This window comes from Prunus dulcis, chromosome 4 (assembly GCF_902201215.1).
Source record: "Prunus dulcis chromosome 4, ALMONDv2, whole genome shotgun sequence".
NCBI lineage: Eukaryota > Viridiplantae > Streptophyta > Magnoliopsida > Rosales > Rosaceae > Prunus > Prunus dulcis.
Genome location: NC_047653.1, coordinates 11,999,178 through 12,013,511, shown reverse-complemented (window position 1 = coordinate 12,013,511; position 14,334 = coordinate 11,999,178). Strand labels below are relative to the sequence as shown.

Genomic DNA, 14,334 nt, shown 5'->3' with positions numbered 1-14,334 from the left:
TTTGTGCGTAATGTATATTTAGCCCATCTCAATTCTGGGTTTGTCCCTGATTGTGCTATGCAGGTCTTGCACCAATTCCAGGAGCACAACTTTCCTAAGGGTGTTGTGCTAGCTCGTGCAACATTAAAATGGGGTAGAGTTCCCGTGGGTTTTAAAACTCAATTTTGATGGGGCTTTTCGCGAACAAATTGGGTTTGCTATTTTCAAGAGGGTTTTGCTGCTTCTGGGTTCATGATTTTAGTTTTATTAGTCAGATATGAAAACTTAAAATTTGAAAAAAGAGCACGAATTCATGTAAAAAGAGAAACTTGGTTTAAGATTGACATTAGGGTTGTGTGATAGAATGTATCAGGGTGAACTATGGGTATTTTTGGTAGTAAAATAATGTGTACTCAGCTAATTTTACATTTTAATTAAAATATTAAGGTGCACTTAGATCATAGAGTGTACTCTATTAATTTTAGGATTTACTTAACAACACTCTATAAATAAAATAAAATAAAAATTACAAAAATAACAATAACCAAAAAAAAATAATTTGAAAACTGAAATCAGTTACCAAACAAGTTTTCAAAACAACATTATTTCAAAGTTCAAACAAACTTGGCGACCCCAAGATGCCCTTTCCTAGACAACAAAGACTAAATCCTTCCCTAAACAAGACAAAATCAAATCAAACACTTGGACAACAGCACAACTCAGGACATTACAATCAAGTCTCATCTTATCCAACGTATAACGACACAGGATTGATACACACTGAAGCAACACTCTCTCTTGTGACCTTCCCAACATGTGTGAAGCCATCCTCCTCCCTGTAAAGAAGATCAACCACTCGTGTTAAATTAAGAACTCGCTTAAGCACAGGCATCGGCACAGCAGTTGGTCGGAGAAACTCCTCGTTTATGTCCTTCCACAAAACCATAATCTGTTTCTTAAAAACATCAACTGTCTCTTGCTCTGAGACCCCATATTGCTTCATGTAACAATCAACACTGGAAGCAGCATGCCCTCTTTCTTTCTCAAACTGAAAAAATAAAAACCAAAATTAATGTCTTTTAGGATCATATGCGTGTACATAATTACTATAATTCATACATACGTTGGTCGAAACAATATCATCCATGAGCCTGAAAATGGTGTTTGCAGCTCTGACAATTTTGGGGTCATTGAGCAACCATTCAAATGACTCCTTTGTTACAATATCTCCCATGCCAAGTAAAGAGATGGTTGTAAGGAAGGTGTAACTTATAGAAACCGTTGCAACACTCATATACTCCTCCATGCTTGGAATTCGTCCTTCGTGGAGCCATCGCGCCTCATCGAAATAGGATCGAGCTTGATCTTTCATCTGCGCCATATATGTATTGAGCAAGAACAAAACTAGTGTATATTTTGAAAGAAATTAAGTTGTGCGTATATCATGTTTTACATACAGCTTGTATTGCATAAGGAACTCGGTATGATCTTCCTTCCTTGACCATCTCCACCTCAATTTCATTGAAAAGATTCAAGAGTGCATGGTAGAATATTTTCATGTAGTTTGGGAGTTCATTACTGCAATTGAGATCCCACCTGAAACATATAATTAAAGTGAGTGTTGAAACAAATTAAATGGGATATTATCCAACAAAAAAGCAAGAATTAATTGTATTTGTTTCAAATTAACTAACCTGTCAATTGCTTCAGTAAAGACCACTAGTTCTTCAAATGTGCCAAATGCATCGTAGATATCATCCAATATCGTTAGCAAGACACTCACTTTCGTCATAATTTTTCTCCCCACAGAATACTGAGGCTCAAAATACACTCCCACTATCCAAAGGTACAACTCCACCATCCTATCTCTTGCAAATGGCAGCTTCCTTTCAAAGTCTAGTGCTCTCCACCACCTAAACATTTATGTGTAAATATATTAATCCCAAATTGAACTTTGCAAAGTAGATCCCTCATGTCATGCGCACAGATATAATTAAAAGAGAGACTTCATTATATTACCTAGTAATCTCTTGTAGCTCCTTTTTGTGTAAAGGCTGAACAAGATTGAAATCTAACTTGGCAAGTTTCAACAAGCACTCATTATGTGAAGCTTCGTCTTGGTAGATCGACATGTAACGCCTGGCACCTAATCTCTCTAGACTTTTTCTCAGAGGTCTCTCTAAGGCCTGAGTTATTTGTGCAGCCAATGGATTGCTTACAAGGGTTGTTGCGGACTCAAGGTGAGTGGTGGTGAAAGCAAGAGCTTCTTCTAGTATATCTTCTCCATGCACCCTCAGATGTGTTGCTTCATAAAAGCTTAGCATGCCAGACACATCAGCAATTAAGCTTTCCTTGAAGCTACCATTTTCATCTTTGAACTTGTTGAATACATCTGGTTTTGATGGTCAAAAAATGGACAAAAAGATAAGAACTAGAATAATAGTAGCCCAAAGTCTCTCACACCGCACTCCACAAGTATATCAATTAATTTCTATATAAACGTACCACATGAAACATTATGTCCATGTTGTCTGAGTAGTCGAAAACAAAGAGCAACATGGTATAGATCACCATCATCATCACTGTCATGGTCATGAAGTATGCGTTCCAGTGCTTCTTCTATTTCTGTTTCGAAATGGTATGCCACGCCAAGGCGCTGGATTGCATCGATTAGCTTGAGCTGATGTGAAAGATCACCTGCACTAGTTGTGAATACTTCCCTCCTCACAACTTCTTTTAGTTCGTCAACCTGCCCTTGCTTATGAGCATGAGTTATCTGCAGCAACAAATTAAATGAGTAAAAACATGTCGAAGAAGAGTCATAAAAAGTTACTATGATATGTGCATGCATGATATGCATTACATACCATGTCTTGTGAATCATCATAATTGATGAACTGATCTCCCCAAATGCTTGGGTGAAAATTTGCTGTCCTACGAGCAATTTCATCTGGCTTAGCATTTTGTGGTTGAGCTGCTGAACCAACTTGGACAGACATAGTTTGCATGTTTTTTTTTTCTTTTTTTTTGTAGGGAAGGGAAAGCGTAGTCGGCGTAGATCACAATGCTTATACAATCGTGTATATATATAGGCAAGGATCGGGATATAGATTTCTCTTATCATCAGTGTAATTAATCAATTAAACTGGATATCAAAGTTACAACCGACAGGATCATGAAATCATTTTTGCATGGTAAAATAAAAACCAAACAGCATCTGAGGACGTTTTGATATTTCTTTTTTTTTTTTTTTTTTGGTCTGAAAACGTTTTGATACATCACATCGATCACACATTGGATTGAAAATGATAACTATAATTCAATAATTCAATCATTCAATCATTCAATAATTCAATAATTCAATAATGTGTTAGGTATTATACATTATTAAGGGGTTGGATTAACTGAAATTTGCTATTACATGACTTAGATAATCCAATCCAACTTAATCCCAACCTTTTGGTAGGATTCATAATCACATTTGGCCTAGTAGGATTAGACATAATCCAATATTCCATGTTATTTTTAGGACACTAGACATTTGATTGGGATTATGAATCCTATCCAAGTACATAATCCAACTTCCCGGAAAAAAAAAATGAAAAAAAGAAGAAGTAAATAATCCAACTCACCAAACATACCCTTCAATTCTACCTCATAATCCGATCCAATGCCAGTCACTAAACATGACCAATAATTAATGCAAAAAAAAAAAAAGAAAAAAAAAAGGCAAGAAGTTATGGTTTCCAGAACCTTTCTAAAGCTAACAAGTCTCTCCACTCTTTTTTTTTCTTTCTTGAGAGGCTATATTTTATAAGCTTAATTACACCAATTTTCCCTGAAACTTCGGTTAAACCCCACTTTGTCCCTCAAACTCAAAATGGCCCACCCCTTGACAGAAGTTTGGTGACCCGCTTTACCCTCTGCCATCAACTCCATCTAAAGTTTGTTAACTTTTATGACGTTGCAGGAGTGTTTTTGTAATTTCATGCACATGGATCATTACCACCAATTGAGTGGGTGACATGGTAAGTGGATCCCACCTCCACATAAATAAATAAAATAATTAAAAATTAAAATAAATCATAAAAAAACCCTACCCACTCCCCTCCTCAGCCGCTCCAATCCTTACCCATTGACTCAGCCAAAGTGGTTAGCCACCCTCCCCCGCCGACGACAACCCCTCTCCTCCTTGCCACCAGAAACACCTCATTTTCTCTCAATATCTCTCTCCTTATATGTAAAGAAATAAAGCAAACCATAGATGATACAAAATAAATTTTTTTACATTAAATTATGGGTTCTGATTTTCCCACACTACTTTTGTCTACTTACACTCTCTTTATTTTTTAATACTTTTTACTATAACATATACAATAGAGTGTAAGTAGACAAAAGAAGAGTGGGAACTTACAATTTCCAACAAAGCGAGTGTAAGTGAACAAAAGAGGAGTGAGAAAATTAATTCCCTAAATTATTATTTTTTGGAATCAAATGGCGAAAAAAGAACAAACACAATTCAATTTTTCCCCAAACAAGGCTTGGCAAACCAATCACATAAACAAAACCCAAACGTACAAACTCAAAACAACCATGGCCAATGTCCCACCGTCCAGTCCAGCGACTCCATTCTTATCACTATCGATCGTCCGATCTGAATTGTCAGATTCCAGCGCAAAGCTAGAGGTAAGCTTGGACAAGCGGAGGGATAAAGTGCAAAGCTAGAGGTGAAGTTTGTTTGGCGACATAGTTGAATGTCCAAAGCACCTTGTTGGCATTGATCTTATTGTAAAAGAGTTTATTATGACCGAGGGGGTCACGAACCCATTTTCTAGTTACAAGTTAGAACACATTAATTACGAAAGAGATATTTAGTTATATACGAAAGAGATATTTAGTTATATACTCATTTTTAGTATTAATGATATAAATAAATTTTATACCATTTAATTTCTATAAACAAATCCAAAAAAACAAATCAAAATGTGTGCATTTCACGCGGACCCATCTTCAGATGCTTTTTTATTTTTATTTTACCGTGCAATAATGATGATTTTTTTATTTTTTATTTTTTTAAAAAAAAAAAAAAGAAAAAAAAGAAAAAGAGAGACGTCTTGCAGTATGCTTGCGTGCCTGGGCTTTGTGACAGACATGCAGGGCCGAACAAGGAGACAGCATAGATACTTATCCAATTATTTCACTAAAAAACATATTTATCCAATTATTAACTTTGTCCTTTCACCAAAAAGCAAAATAGTAATTAATATGTTATATCCCATCACTGACTTGTTCTTCTCAAGAACAAAAACTTCGTTAATAATTTCTACATTCAAAATTATATGTCACGAGGAGAAAGACAAAGAAAAGAGGATGTCATCATAATAATAATCAACTCTTTTACAACAAGATCAGTGTCAACAGTGGCGGACTCAGAAATTTTTTAGCGGAGGTGCAAAATTGATTAAGTATGAAAAATGGTTTTTCAGAATAATCATTTTCTCAAGATAATTTTTGGCGGCTTTTATTCCTTACACATCAAATAAGAAAACTTGATTTTATAGGATTTTAGTATGAAGTATATATTGACTTAATGAGCCATCATTTTTAGCCTAAATCGTATTTTGCACAAAAACCGATTTTTCATATTTTGATTTGGTAGGAATTTGATTTTCTAGTATTTTTATTTGAATCCAAATGGGGGGTACTTCCTTATTTACATTGTAAATTTAAGTAAATTGAGTAATATAAAAATAAATTAAAGTAAAAGGACAAAGACATTTACTTAATGGAAATAAGGTAATCTGTACACCAGTTGAGCAAAGGGGCAGTTTGAAGCACCTACAATGGTTTTTTTGGCGAAGGAAGGTGCAGCTGCACCTCCTTGCGCCTTAATGGATCCGCCTTTGAGTGTCAACAAGGTGGTTTAGACATTCAACTATGTCGGCAAACTGCACCTCTAGCTTTGTACTATATATGATCCCTCCCCTTGTCCTAGCTTACCTCTACCACCCAACCTTCAATGTTTCTATAAACCAAAAAGAAAACAATCCGTATCGCCTATTCAAGCTGGTCAGCAGTAGTTCAAAGAGATGGAGGGAGAGATTAGAGGTGTCAAACTGACCGGGCTGGCCTAACACTACACAGGCACGGTCCCTATCTTTAAGTTGTGTCGGAACGAGGTAATTAAGTTCAATAGGCCGAGTCAGCCCATATCGGCCCGAAATTCAACAAACCAACTATTTAAAGCTTATTTATTAAATTATACTTGTTTTAGAGAAAAATAATACATAATATTATTACATTTATATCTTATATTCGAGTCTATTTTTTTTAAGAATATATATTAAAATTTAATATTTTCTTTATATATAACATAATGATTTTGTTTTTCAAGTTTCAATTTTAAAACTCAAATAATAATCTAGCCATTTTCTATTTAAATGTACTTTCAATAAAATTATTAACCTCTTTTTCTTAGCAAATAATAAATATTATTAGTATATACATAATTGTAAAAGAGATTTAAATGAAGTAGTAAAAAATTATAAAAAAAATGCAATACGTAAGTCAAATTTGGCTTGGGCCCATATCCGTCCGTTTAGTGGCCCGACACGAGCATGACCTTAGCCCATATGAACTCGAATCGTGAACTCAAGTTGAGATTGATGATTTTTCTAAATGAACGAATTCAGCCAAGTCTATTTATTAAATAGACCGACTCTAAATAGACCAAGATAGCCCAACACGATCCATTTAACCCCTTTAAGAGAGCAGAGGATGGTCCCACGAACCAGGCCCGGCCACTCTATACAATTATTTCATGGTCAGATTGAAGTATGACCAAGTCCAATTTAAAAGAACTTGGGCTGGCTTAGCATCATGCCACCGACACTTGAAATAGAGACCCAACCCAAAACAAAAACAAAAAAAAATCCAAGTTTTTATTCTTCTCTTTCGTTATAATTGCAGCCAAAAAATTTAAAAATAGACACACATACACACACAAGAAGTTATGGCTTCCAGAACCTTCCTTAAGGTGACAGGTCTCCACTTACTTTTTCTTGAGAAATCTATACATTCAAAGAGCTGACAAGGTCTTCCACCATTTCTAGGAAACTCTCTGGACTCCGAAAAACTTGTATGAGATGGAGATGTCATTATTTTGCTGTTACTGCGCTATTTTTGATCAATCTGAAATTGTCACGTAAAAACAATTATAATCCCTAATTGAGAGAGATAGCAAAATAGTAAGTGTTGCTCCTCTGGTTTGGTATATACATTCAATTTATTCAGTCATTTTTTTTTATTTTTTATGGGTCTAATTTGAGACTTCAGTCCAAAGAAAGATACAGGAGGGAAATTAATACGAAAAACAAAGGGGAATTGTGCGTGTCAAATGTCAATTTCATTTCTGTATATATATATATTTTTTTTTTCACCAATTCAATTGGAACAATAATGATCATCAAAAAGGAAAATACAAAAAGCCCAGAACATAAAATCAGTTTAAGAATGAGAGAAAAACAAAAATCAATAACAATGCTTCAACTCCTGTTGAAGAGCTTGCTCAAGCCACAACCGAGACTCATCCATAAGCTCAGGGCTCAGTCTAAACATCAAAACACAGAACTCCATCTGATTAAGAGCCCCATCACCGTCGAAATCGCCTTCCTCCAACATGGACCGTAGATCATCATCGCTCAGATCCTGCAAGCCCAGCAGAGCAGAGTTCCGCTTGAGGCTCTCAAAGGTGATGACCCCTTTGTTAGAATCCATTAACAAATTGAACCCATTACAGAGCTCTCCGATTAAACCATCCCCACCAAGCTTGTCTGCCATGGTGGGCAGCAAATCTTGGAAATTGGATTGTGGGTTCTGCTGAGAAGCCATTGACAATCTGTAAATTGAGAGAGAGAGAGAGAGAGAGAGAGAGAGAGAGAGGTAGAGAAGGTATGTTTGTTGGTTGGGGAAATAGAGATGTGGAAGAGTATATAAAGGAAGGAAGGGAAGAGGGGGCTTGGGTTTTCCAAGAAAGAGAGGCCATGGAAGACAACTCAGGGACAGATAAGGGGGAAGTCACTCGGTCTGTCTTGCTGAAGCTGCCATTGGGTTTCTGAGAAGGTCGTGAGGGGTATAATCGTCAAAGGATGTTTAAAAGAAAGGATTATTATAGGCGTGGGTAGTGAGTGTGACCGCGTGGTGGCCTTGGAGTTGGAGAATGCTTGGTCAAGAGAAAGATGCTCAGGGGTAAAAGTGTCATTTACTAGGAAGGTGTCCTTGCATTTTCTTCCTTTCTTTTATGGAAGGAAAGAGGTGGGATTTTAAGACCGGAGGCATTTTGCATTTGGGACAACTTTCCGTTCTCTTTCTCACGTAATACCGTTGCTATTTGTGGTGTGGAAGTTTGCTAGAAGTTGTGACAACTGACTAGGCTCTTGTCAGCGAGGCGACTCTCCAAAAGCCGAAGATCAATTGTCAATAATTAGGGTCAGGTCAGCATTATTCTTTGACTTATTTGGTTTGCAGAAAAGATTTAATGTGAAATTATTTTATATGTCTTTCTTTCTTTGAGGAAAATGGAAGATTCTTTTCTCATATGTTTGGTAATGTTCAAACAGAAAGAATTTGATGTGGAATTATTTTCTATGTTTTATTATTTAAGAATGGAAAATGGAAGATTCATTTATCATATTTTGTTTTTAGTCAAAATTTATTTGAGCAAAATTTTGCAAGGGGAATATTCGCACGTAGACTCTTTGACCCTCGAACTTCCTTCTCTTTCTTCTCCCTCGATCTCTATGAAAAATGTTGGAGTAAATAGACCACACCCAGGGGGTGTTGGCCAGAGCCCTTTTTATGTCTAAGTAAGTTAAATGATCATTAGGAAGATACAAAAATAACAGAGAAGATCATAGTTTTCTCTACAGTACGAGATAATCGGGTGGCCGGAGCTATATATGGTAGTGGCCGGAGCCGTAAGTGATAGAGAGAGCCAAGACATGAAGGTTATGGTGTTTGTGGCTATGTTTCTAGAGAAATTTATGATTTCTAGAGGTGGGAGGATGAAGGAATTGTTTGGGCTTATGCTTGAGGTGAGGCTTTATAGGGAAGATAAAGGATTTCAAGGATGAGAAAGTATGAGAAAGAGCTGAGATGGATGCTCAGATGCTTGCAACATCCAAAGATGGGGTTCTAATGGTTGCTCGGATGCTTGCAACAACCAAGAGAATGGTTGTCTTCGCATGGGCCATGACTCCCAATTTATAGAAGGTGAGAGCTCTTTATGATTTCCAATATGTAAAAGGAAGTGTCGGAACCAACCTATTTTCAATGAGTAAAATGGAGCATTGAGACATGCTTATTTTCAACAGGTAAAACTAGGCATTAGAAATTGATTATTTCCAATGGATAAAAGGAAGTTCCGAAAACAATTTGTTTCTTGCGAGTAAAAGGAAGTATTGGAAACGGCTTGTTTCTAGCGAGCAATAGGGAGCTGTAGAATTGGCTTGTTTCCAGGATAATAGGGATGCACGGGAAAGTATCTTATTTGCTTACCTATATGGGACAACTCCTAGTAATGAGCTTGGACTTTAGTGCTCCCAAGCAGCCTAAAGTCTCAATTATCCAATAGGTTTCTTGGGCCTTGTGGACCTCCATAACCTTCCACACCATGACCCCTCATGCAAGCCCCGTGAACTATATATGACTTGGGTTCATGTGAGCTTAGTAGGTGATTTGGTATATGAAAAATGTATTAGCTTTGCATGGAGTTATTTAGCATGTGTTGCAATGGCTTGGGCTTTTGTGACAGTGAAGCATTCTTGGTGGTGACCAAGCTTAGTTAGATATCGAATTTAATGGAATAGGTTTGGCATGGATTTCATCACTTGGCATGACATGGATACTATTAGAATTTGTGTACAAGCTTACGTACATATTTATTTTATTGAATTAATTCCCAAAATATAATTGAAATTAACACATGACCAATCCATCCATTCGTATTTCATATTGGACTTTAAATGCCCTTGAAATTCTCATAAATTTTTTGGCCTCAACACCATGATAGTCCATTATAGCTCTTCATGACCAAATAACACCCATTACAAATAAAAATGCACCTTTACAAATTGCTAGAAAAAAAACATTGATAATTGTAATAAATGGGAGAATTATTGAAAAAAGGTTAAACATATATTAATTTTGATCATTGCATAAACGAATCATGGGAAGGAGAGTGAATTATTTTTTTATTTATTAATTTCTATCATTGGGATATGAGCCATTTTGTCCCATTTACACCAATGGGCTTAAGAATGACATTTTCAAAGAGTCCATTCTTTGAAACAATGAGGAACTTGTTAAATTGGTCAAAAGAAAATCTGATGTAACAACTTGTATAAATAACACGTCCGTTCTTTCTTTTAAAGCTATTTTTTGGAAGTTCGCTTATTGCAGTATCAATGCACGTCGTTACAATTTTTATGAAACATCCCCAGTACATTCAACCAAACCATAAATTGAAATTTTATTTACTAGTTTTATCGACCCATGAGCATGCAACAATCTACGAAGAACTTTAGAACTTAATCGAGTTAGCAACTGATAAACTTTAAGTTGAACCAACGTGAGATCACCACCAAATTTTGAACTCATCAAATAAATCCCGTTATCCGTGTCAATTACACCAATAAAATTTGTATCTGAGTATTTTAAGAAGCATCCGAACATCCAAATTATAGCTCCTCGATTGAGAGTGCAAAGCATACGAATTTGTGGGTTTGCTCTACTGAGACAACTTTGGCATGATGCAACACTCCTGTCATTTAGAAAACTTCTTCAACATTGCACTAGCCCAAATATAAAAGTATTTTTTACAATTATAGATTCAGATGTGTCATTGATCACTTCACTTTGGTAACCCGAATCAGAAATGTCTGTAGACAATATTTTTGTCAGTAACGTATTCAAGTTAACCTCATACTGCTCACCAGGTAGAAATTCTACCTCATTAAAACATTTATACCCCAAGACGAGAGGTGCATAAGATCCAATCACTTGAACAAAGAAAGCTAAAAGAATCAAGAAGGAAATAGTGTTTGATCTTTTTATTAGTGCACTTTTATTTATTTATTTATAGTAGTAGTGTAGATATTGTAACATAACAAGATGATATCTCTTATGTAGTACTAGTTATATAATACTTCACGTTTTGTCCAATTCTTTCAAGAAAGGGCCGTGCTTTTTGTATAGGTGGTGTATAAAAAAGAAATTAAACTTTAAAACCTTTTTATCATAATACTTTTCATATAGTTGATGGGTTCAAGTATAAGTAGTCCTTTCTTTTGATTGAGTCTAGTTAGTCCAGTAATTTTAAATTTACAATAAGATCAATTTGTTATTAAAAATAGTAAATTTATGTTTTAGTCACAAAAAAGCTTTTACTTTTGGAAAAAGCCAAAGTTTTTTCAAAAAAGACAAAAAAACCTCTTAACTTTCAAACCAAAGACATGCAAATGTAAAGGAATCCTTAGGAAATCCAAAAATAAAAAAGGACAATTTTGTCCATTTTGGCTTCTTTTAAAAAATTTCTCTCTCCTTTGGCTTTTTCCAAAAGTAAAATTTTTTTTTGTAGCTAAAACCTAAATTTACTATTTTTTAATAACAAATTGATCTTATTGTAAATTTAAAATTATTGGACTAACTAGACTCAATCAAAAGAAAGGACTTCATTGAACTTTCATCAAGATGAATTACAGCTAAAAATTGGTGGGGTGGAAAATGATCTCGTTAAAACCTTGTCTTAAAAAACCTCTAATAAAGAAAAATCCGGTATTTAAAAAAAAAAGGTACCACAGCACCTCCCAAAAAATAAAAACACACACACAATTACATTTGCTCTCTATCTTTCTCTACCGTCACAGCCAAGGTGGAGCTACATCCTCCAAGAAAAAATGGGTGCCTTCCTTTAAGCCAAATTGTGCCAAGGTATGAGCAATTCCGTTGCCAGAACGAGGTTGAAATACCACATCAGTCACTGCCCTCTCAATTATCAACAGCCTAACATCTTCCACAAAGTTAGCAACATTACTCCGCCAGTCCATTTCACTCTTGAGCATCATCATCGCCTCTTGGGAATCAGTTACAAGGATAAAATGAGTGAAACCCTTGAAACCCATCATCAGCAAGCCTTCCCTTTTCGCTACCAATTTCGTCCCTTAGTACCTCCAGCCCCGGCAGCCCCGAGGCAGCAAAACCGCATATAAACTTAGTGTGATTATCATAAACTAATTATATATTAATTCATGTTTTATACAATTTATTTCATAAACAACAATGCTTGTTGTATATGGGTATATATGACCAACACAATTGTAATATCATTACTTAATATATATTTTATTTTATTTTATCAAGATTTCGATGTGAGATTTTTACATTCTTCGATAAAAAAATGTAAATTTACACATATGGGCTGTTAGTATCGTAACTGACTAAGCAACTAGCTAGGCTAGATCATCCATGTACCATGCTTTGAGAGGTCATCACCTTATCCAAAGAAGCATTACCACAAGTCACAACTCTAAGCAAAGCAGGAGGAGTCTCACATCGGAAAACTACAAGAGATGGAGACTCCCCATCGCCTATAAAAGAAGACTACTCTCCCTTGAGAAAGAGACTCTCTCTTCTGGATCCCATGACTGAGTTGGGCTTCTCACTTGTTATCTTTATATTTGGGTCGAACCTCTTGTACAAATGTAAACGAATATTATCATAATGAGAACATCCTTCTCCGTGGACGTAGCCCATTCATTAAGGGTGAACCATGTATATCTCACATTCTTTATATTTATCGCTTGTCTAAATATTCACACACATGCTGAAGGTCCTCACCTTCACCCATCATCCACCATTCAACCTCTATCTAAATTGACCCTCCCAGAAAGAGCATCAATAGTTTGACCTTGTTTGTGAGAATCGACACAAAAAGCCTTTGTCGTTCTCCCTTCCTTCAGTGCCCTTCGACACCCTTTCAATCATCACCTATAAACTTATCGTTTAGCACCATACGTGCAGAAGCCACCATGAAATATCAAGGCGCCAATATGCCGAAGACGTGTGCATTTGCTGAATCAACACACCATTCGGTCCCTTTGAAGAGTCTCAATTTGGGGACTGCCAAATATTCCAATTCACCAAGAATATTACTTTACATGATTTGCACGGCCAAGAAAGGAAGCCACCATTTCAGCCCAGGGACCACGTGACCCACCTCCAACAAATAAATGGCATATTCATCATTTGCTACATTTTAATATTGGAAGGAGTGGACCACTATCGGGATCAAGGAATCCAAAGGGTAGCCCATATGGTCCATTTCTGTGAGTTTGTGGCTTGGGTGTTGTTCAACACCTGTCAATTGCCATACCGCGATTCAATAAGAATACTCATACAGTGGCCAATGAGCCATGGGATCGGCATCATATTGTTCAGCACCACCAACTCAACTTGATTGAATTTCTTATGGCAAGTCATCATCCACCAGAGCAATAAAATATCACATGGCGATCGAAGTCCATGCTCTTGTGCAGAATCAAAGCCCTTGGTTGTGCACACCATGCCAATGAACTACTCAGGACACCCAACCCATGACAAAGATTTCATCAAAAGGTACATACGTCTGCAAAGGTACCAAGTGAATTAACCCATGCGCCAAAGCTATACAGGGGGACTTGTCCCACTAGTGGCAAATCAAACTACCGGTGAAACCCCGTATTTATAAAATTATATAGTTTGAAGGTTTAATATTTTGTTATTTAATTTATATATAATATAATATTATATATGTGTATTACATAAATATTATATTCTATTATATATGGATATGCTTAGTCATTGTTAGTGTAGCTACGTGTAGTCATTGCTATTATGAATATGCTTAGTCATTGTTAGTGTAGTATGTGTCAAAGAAAAACAAATGCTTAGTAAGCATAGCTATATACTAGCTCTGTCAATTCACCAAGAAAGGTTGTATAGGATTGGAGGAATTGGGAACTACCTTATCTGCAAAGCTAGACCACCACATGAATATAACTTGGATGGTAAGTATTTGTAAACCGCCAAACACCATCCAATAGGAAGGAAGTCACTGCCAACATATTCCTTATACAGAGAGAGAGAGAGAGAGAGAGAGAGAGAGATGATGATGAAATTAGCTTGTGTTTTCTTAAATTGAAATTAGCTTGTGTTTTCTTAAATTTATTCGTGTCACTTTTACTATAGAATTCTGCATCTGAGTATTTAAGGATGCAACTTGCTATCCAAATCATAGCTGCTCGGTTGAAATGGCAACGC

The 14,334-nt window shown here is 36.0% G+C and overlaps 2 protein-coding genes across 2 annotated transcripts; both read right to left on the bottom strand.

The window, feature by feature from the left end:
* Positions 1-724: 724 nt before the first annotated feature.
* On the bottom strand, positions 725-2,987 carry LOC117625371 ((-)-alpha-pinene synthase-like). Its single transcript, XM_034356936.1, has 7 exons — positions 2,847-2,987; positions 2,485-2,755; positions 1,999-2,371; positions 1,674-1,892; positions 1,437-1,575; positions 1,103-1,351; positions 725-1,027 (listed from the first exon to the last, which is right to left on the bottom strand). The coding sequence occupies exons 1-7, from the start codon at positions 2,985-2,987 to the stop codon at positions 725-727; spliced, it is 1,695 nt and encodes a 564-aa protein (XP_034212827.1).
* A 4,378-nt stretch (positions 2,988-7,365) lies between these two features.
* Positions 7,366-8,271, bottom strand: LOC117623957 (calcium-binding protein KRP1-like). Its single transcript, XM_034355024.1, has one exon. The coding sequence runs from the start codon at positions 7,867-7,869 to the stop codon at positions 7,510-7,512; it is 360 nt and encodes a 119-aa protein (XP_034210915.1). The 5' UTR covers positions 7,870-8,271; the 3' UTR covers positions 7,366-7,509.
* Between the last annotated feature and the right edge of the window lie 6,063 nt (positions 8,272-14,334).

What these genes read in the sequence shown, in the direction of transcription:
- LOC117625371 (XM_034356936.1), bottom strand. Translation starts at nt 2,987, where the DNA reads ATGCAAACTATGTCTGTCCAAGTTGGTTCAGCAGCTCAACCACAAAAT. An exon ending in TTCCTTATGCAATACAAGCT is followed by an intron (nt 1,352 to 1,436) that starts GTATGTAAAACA and finishes TATATGGCGCAG; the next exon opens with ATGAAAGATCAAGCTCGATC. An exon ending in ATGATATTGTTTCGACCAAC is followed by an intron (nt 1,028 to 1,102) that starts GTATGTATGAAT and finishes TTATTTTTTCAG; the next exon opens with TTTGAGAAAGAAAGAGGGCA.
- LOC117623957 (XM_034355024.1), bottom strand. Translation starts at nt 7,869, where the DNA reads ATGGCTTCTCAGCAGAACCCACAATCCAATTTCCAAGATTTGCTGCCC.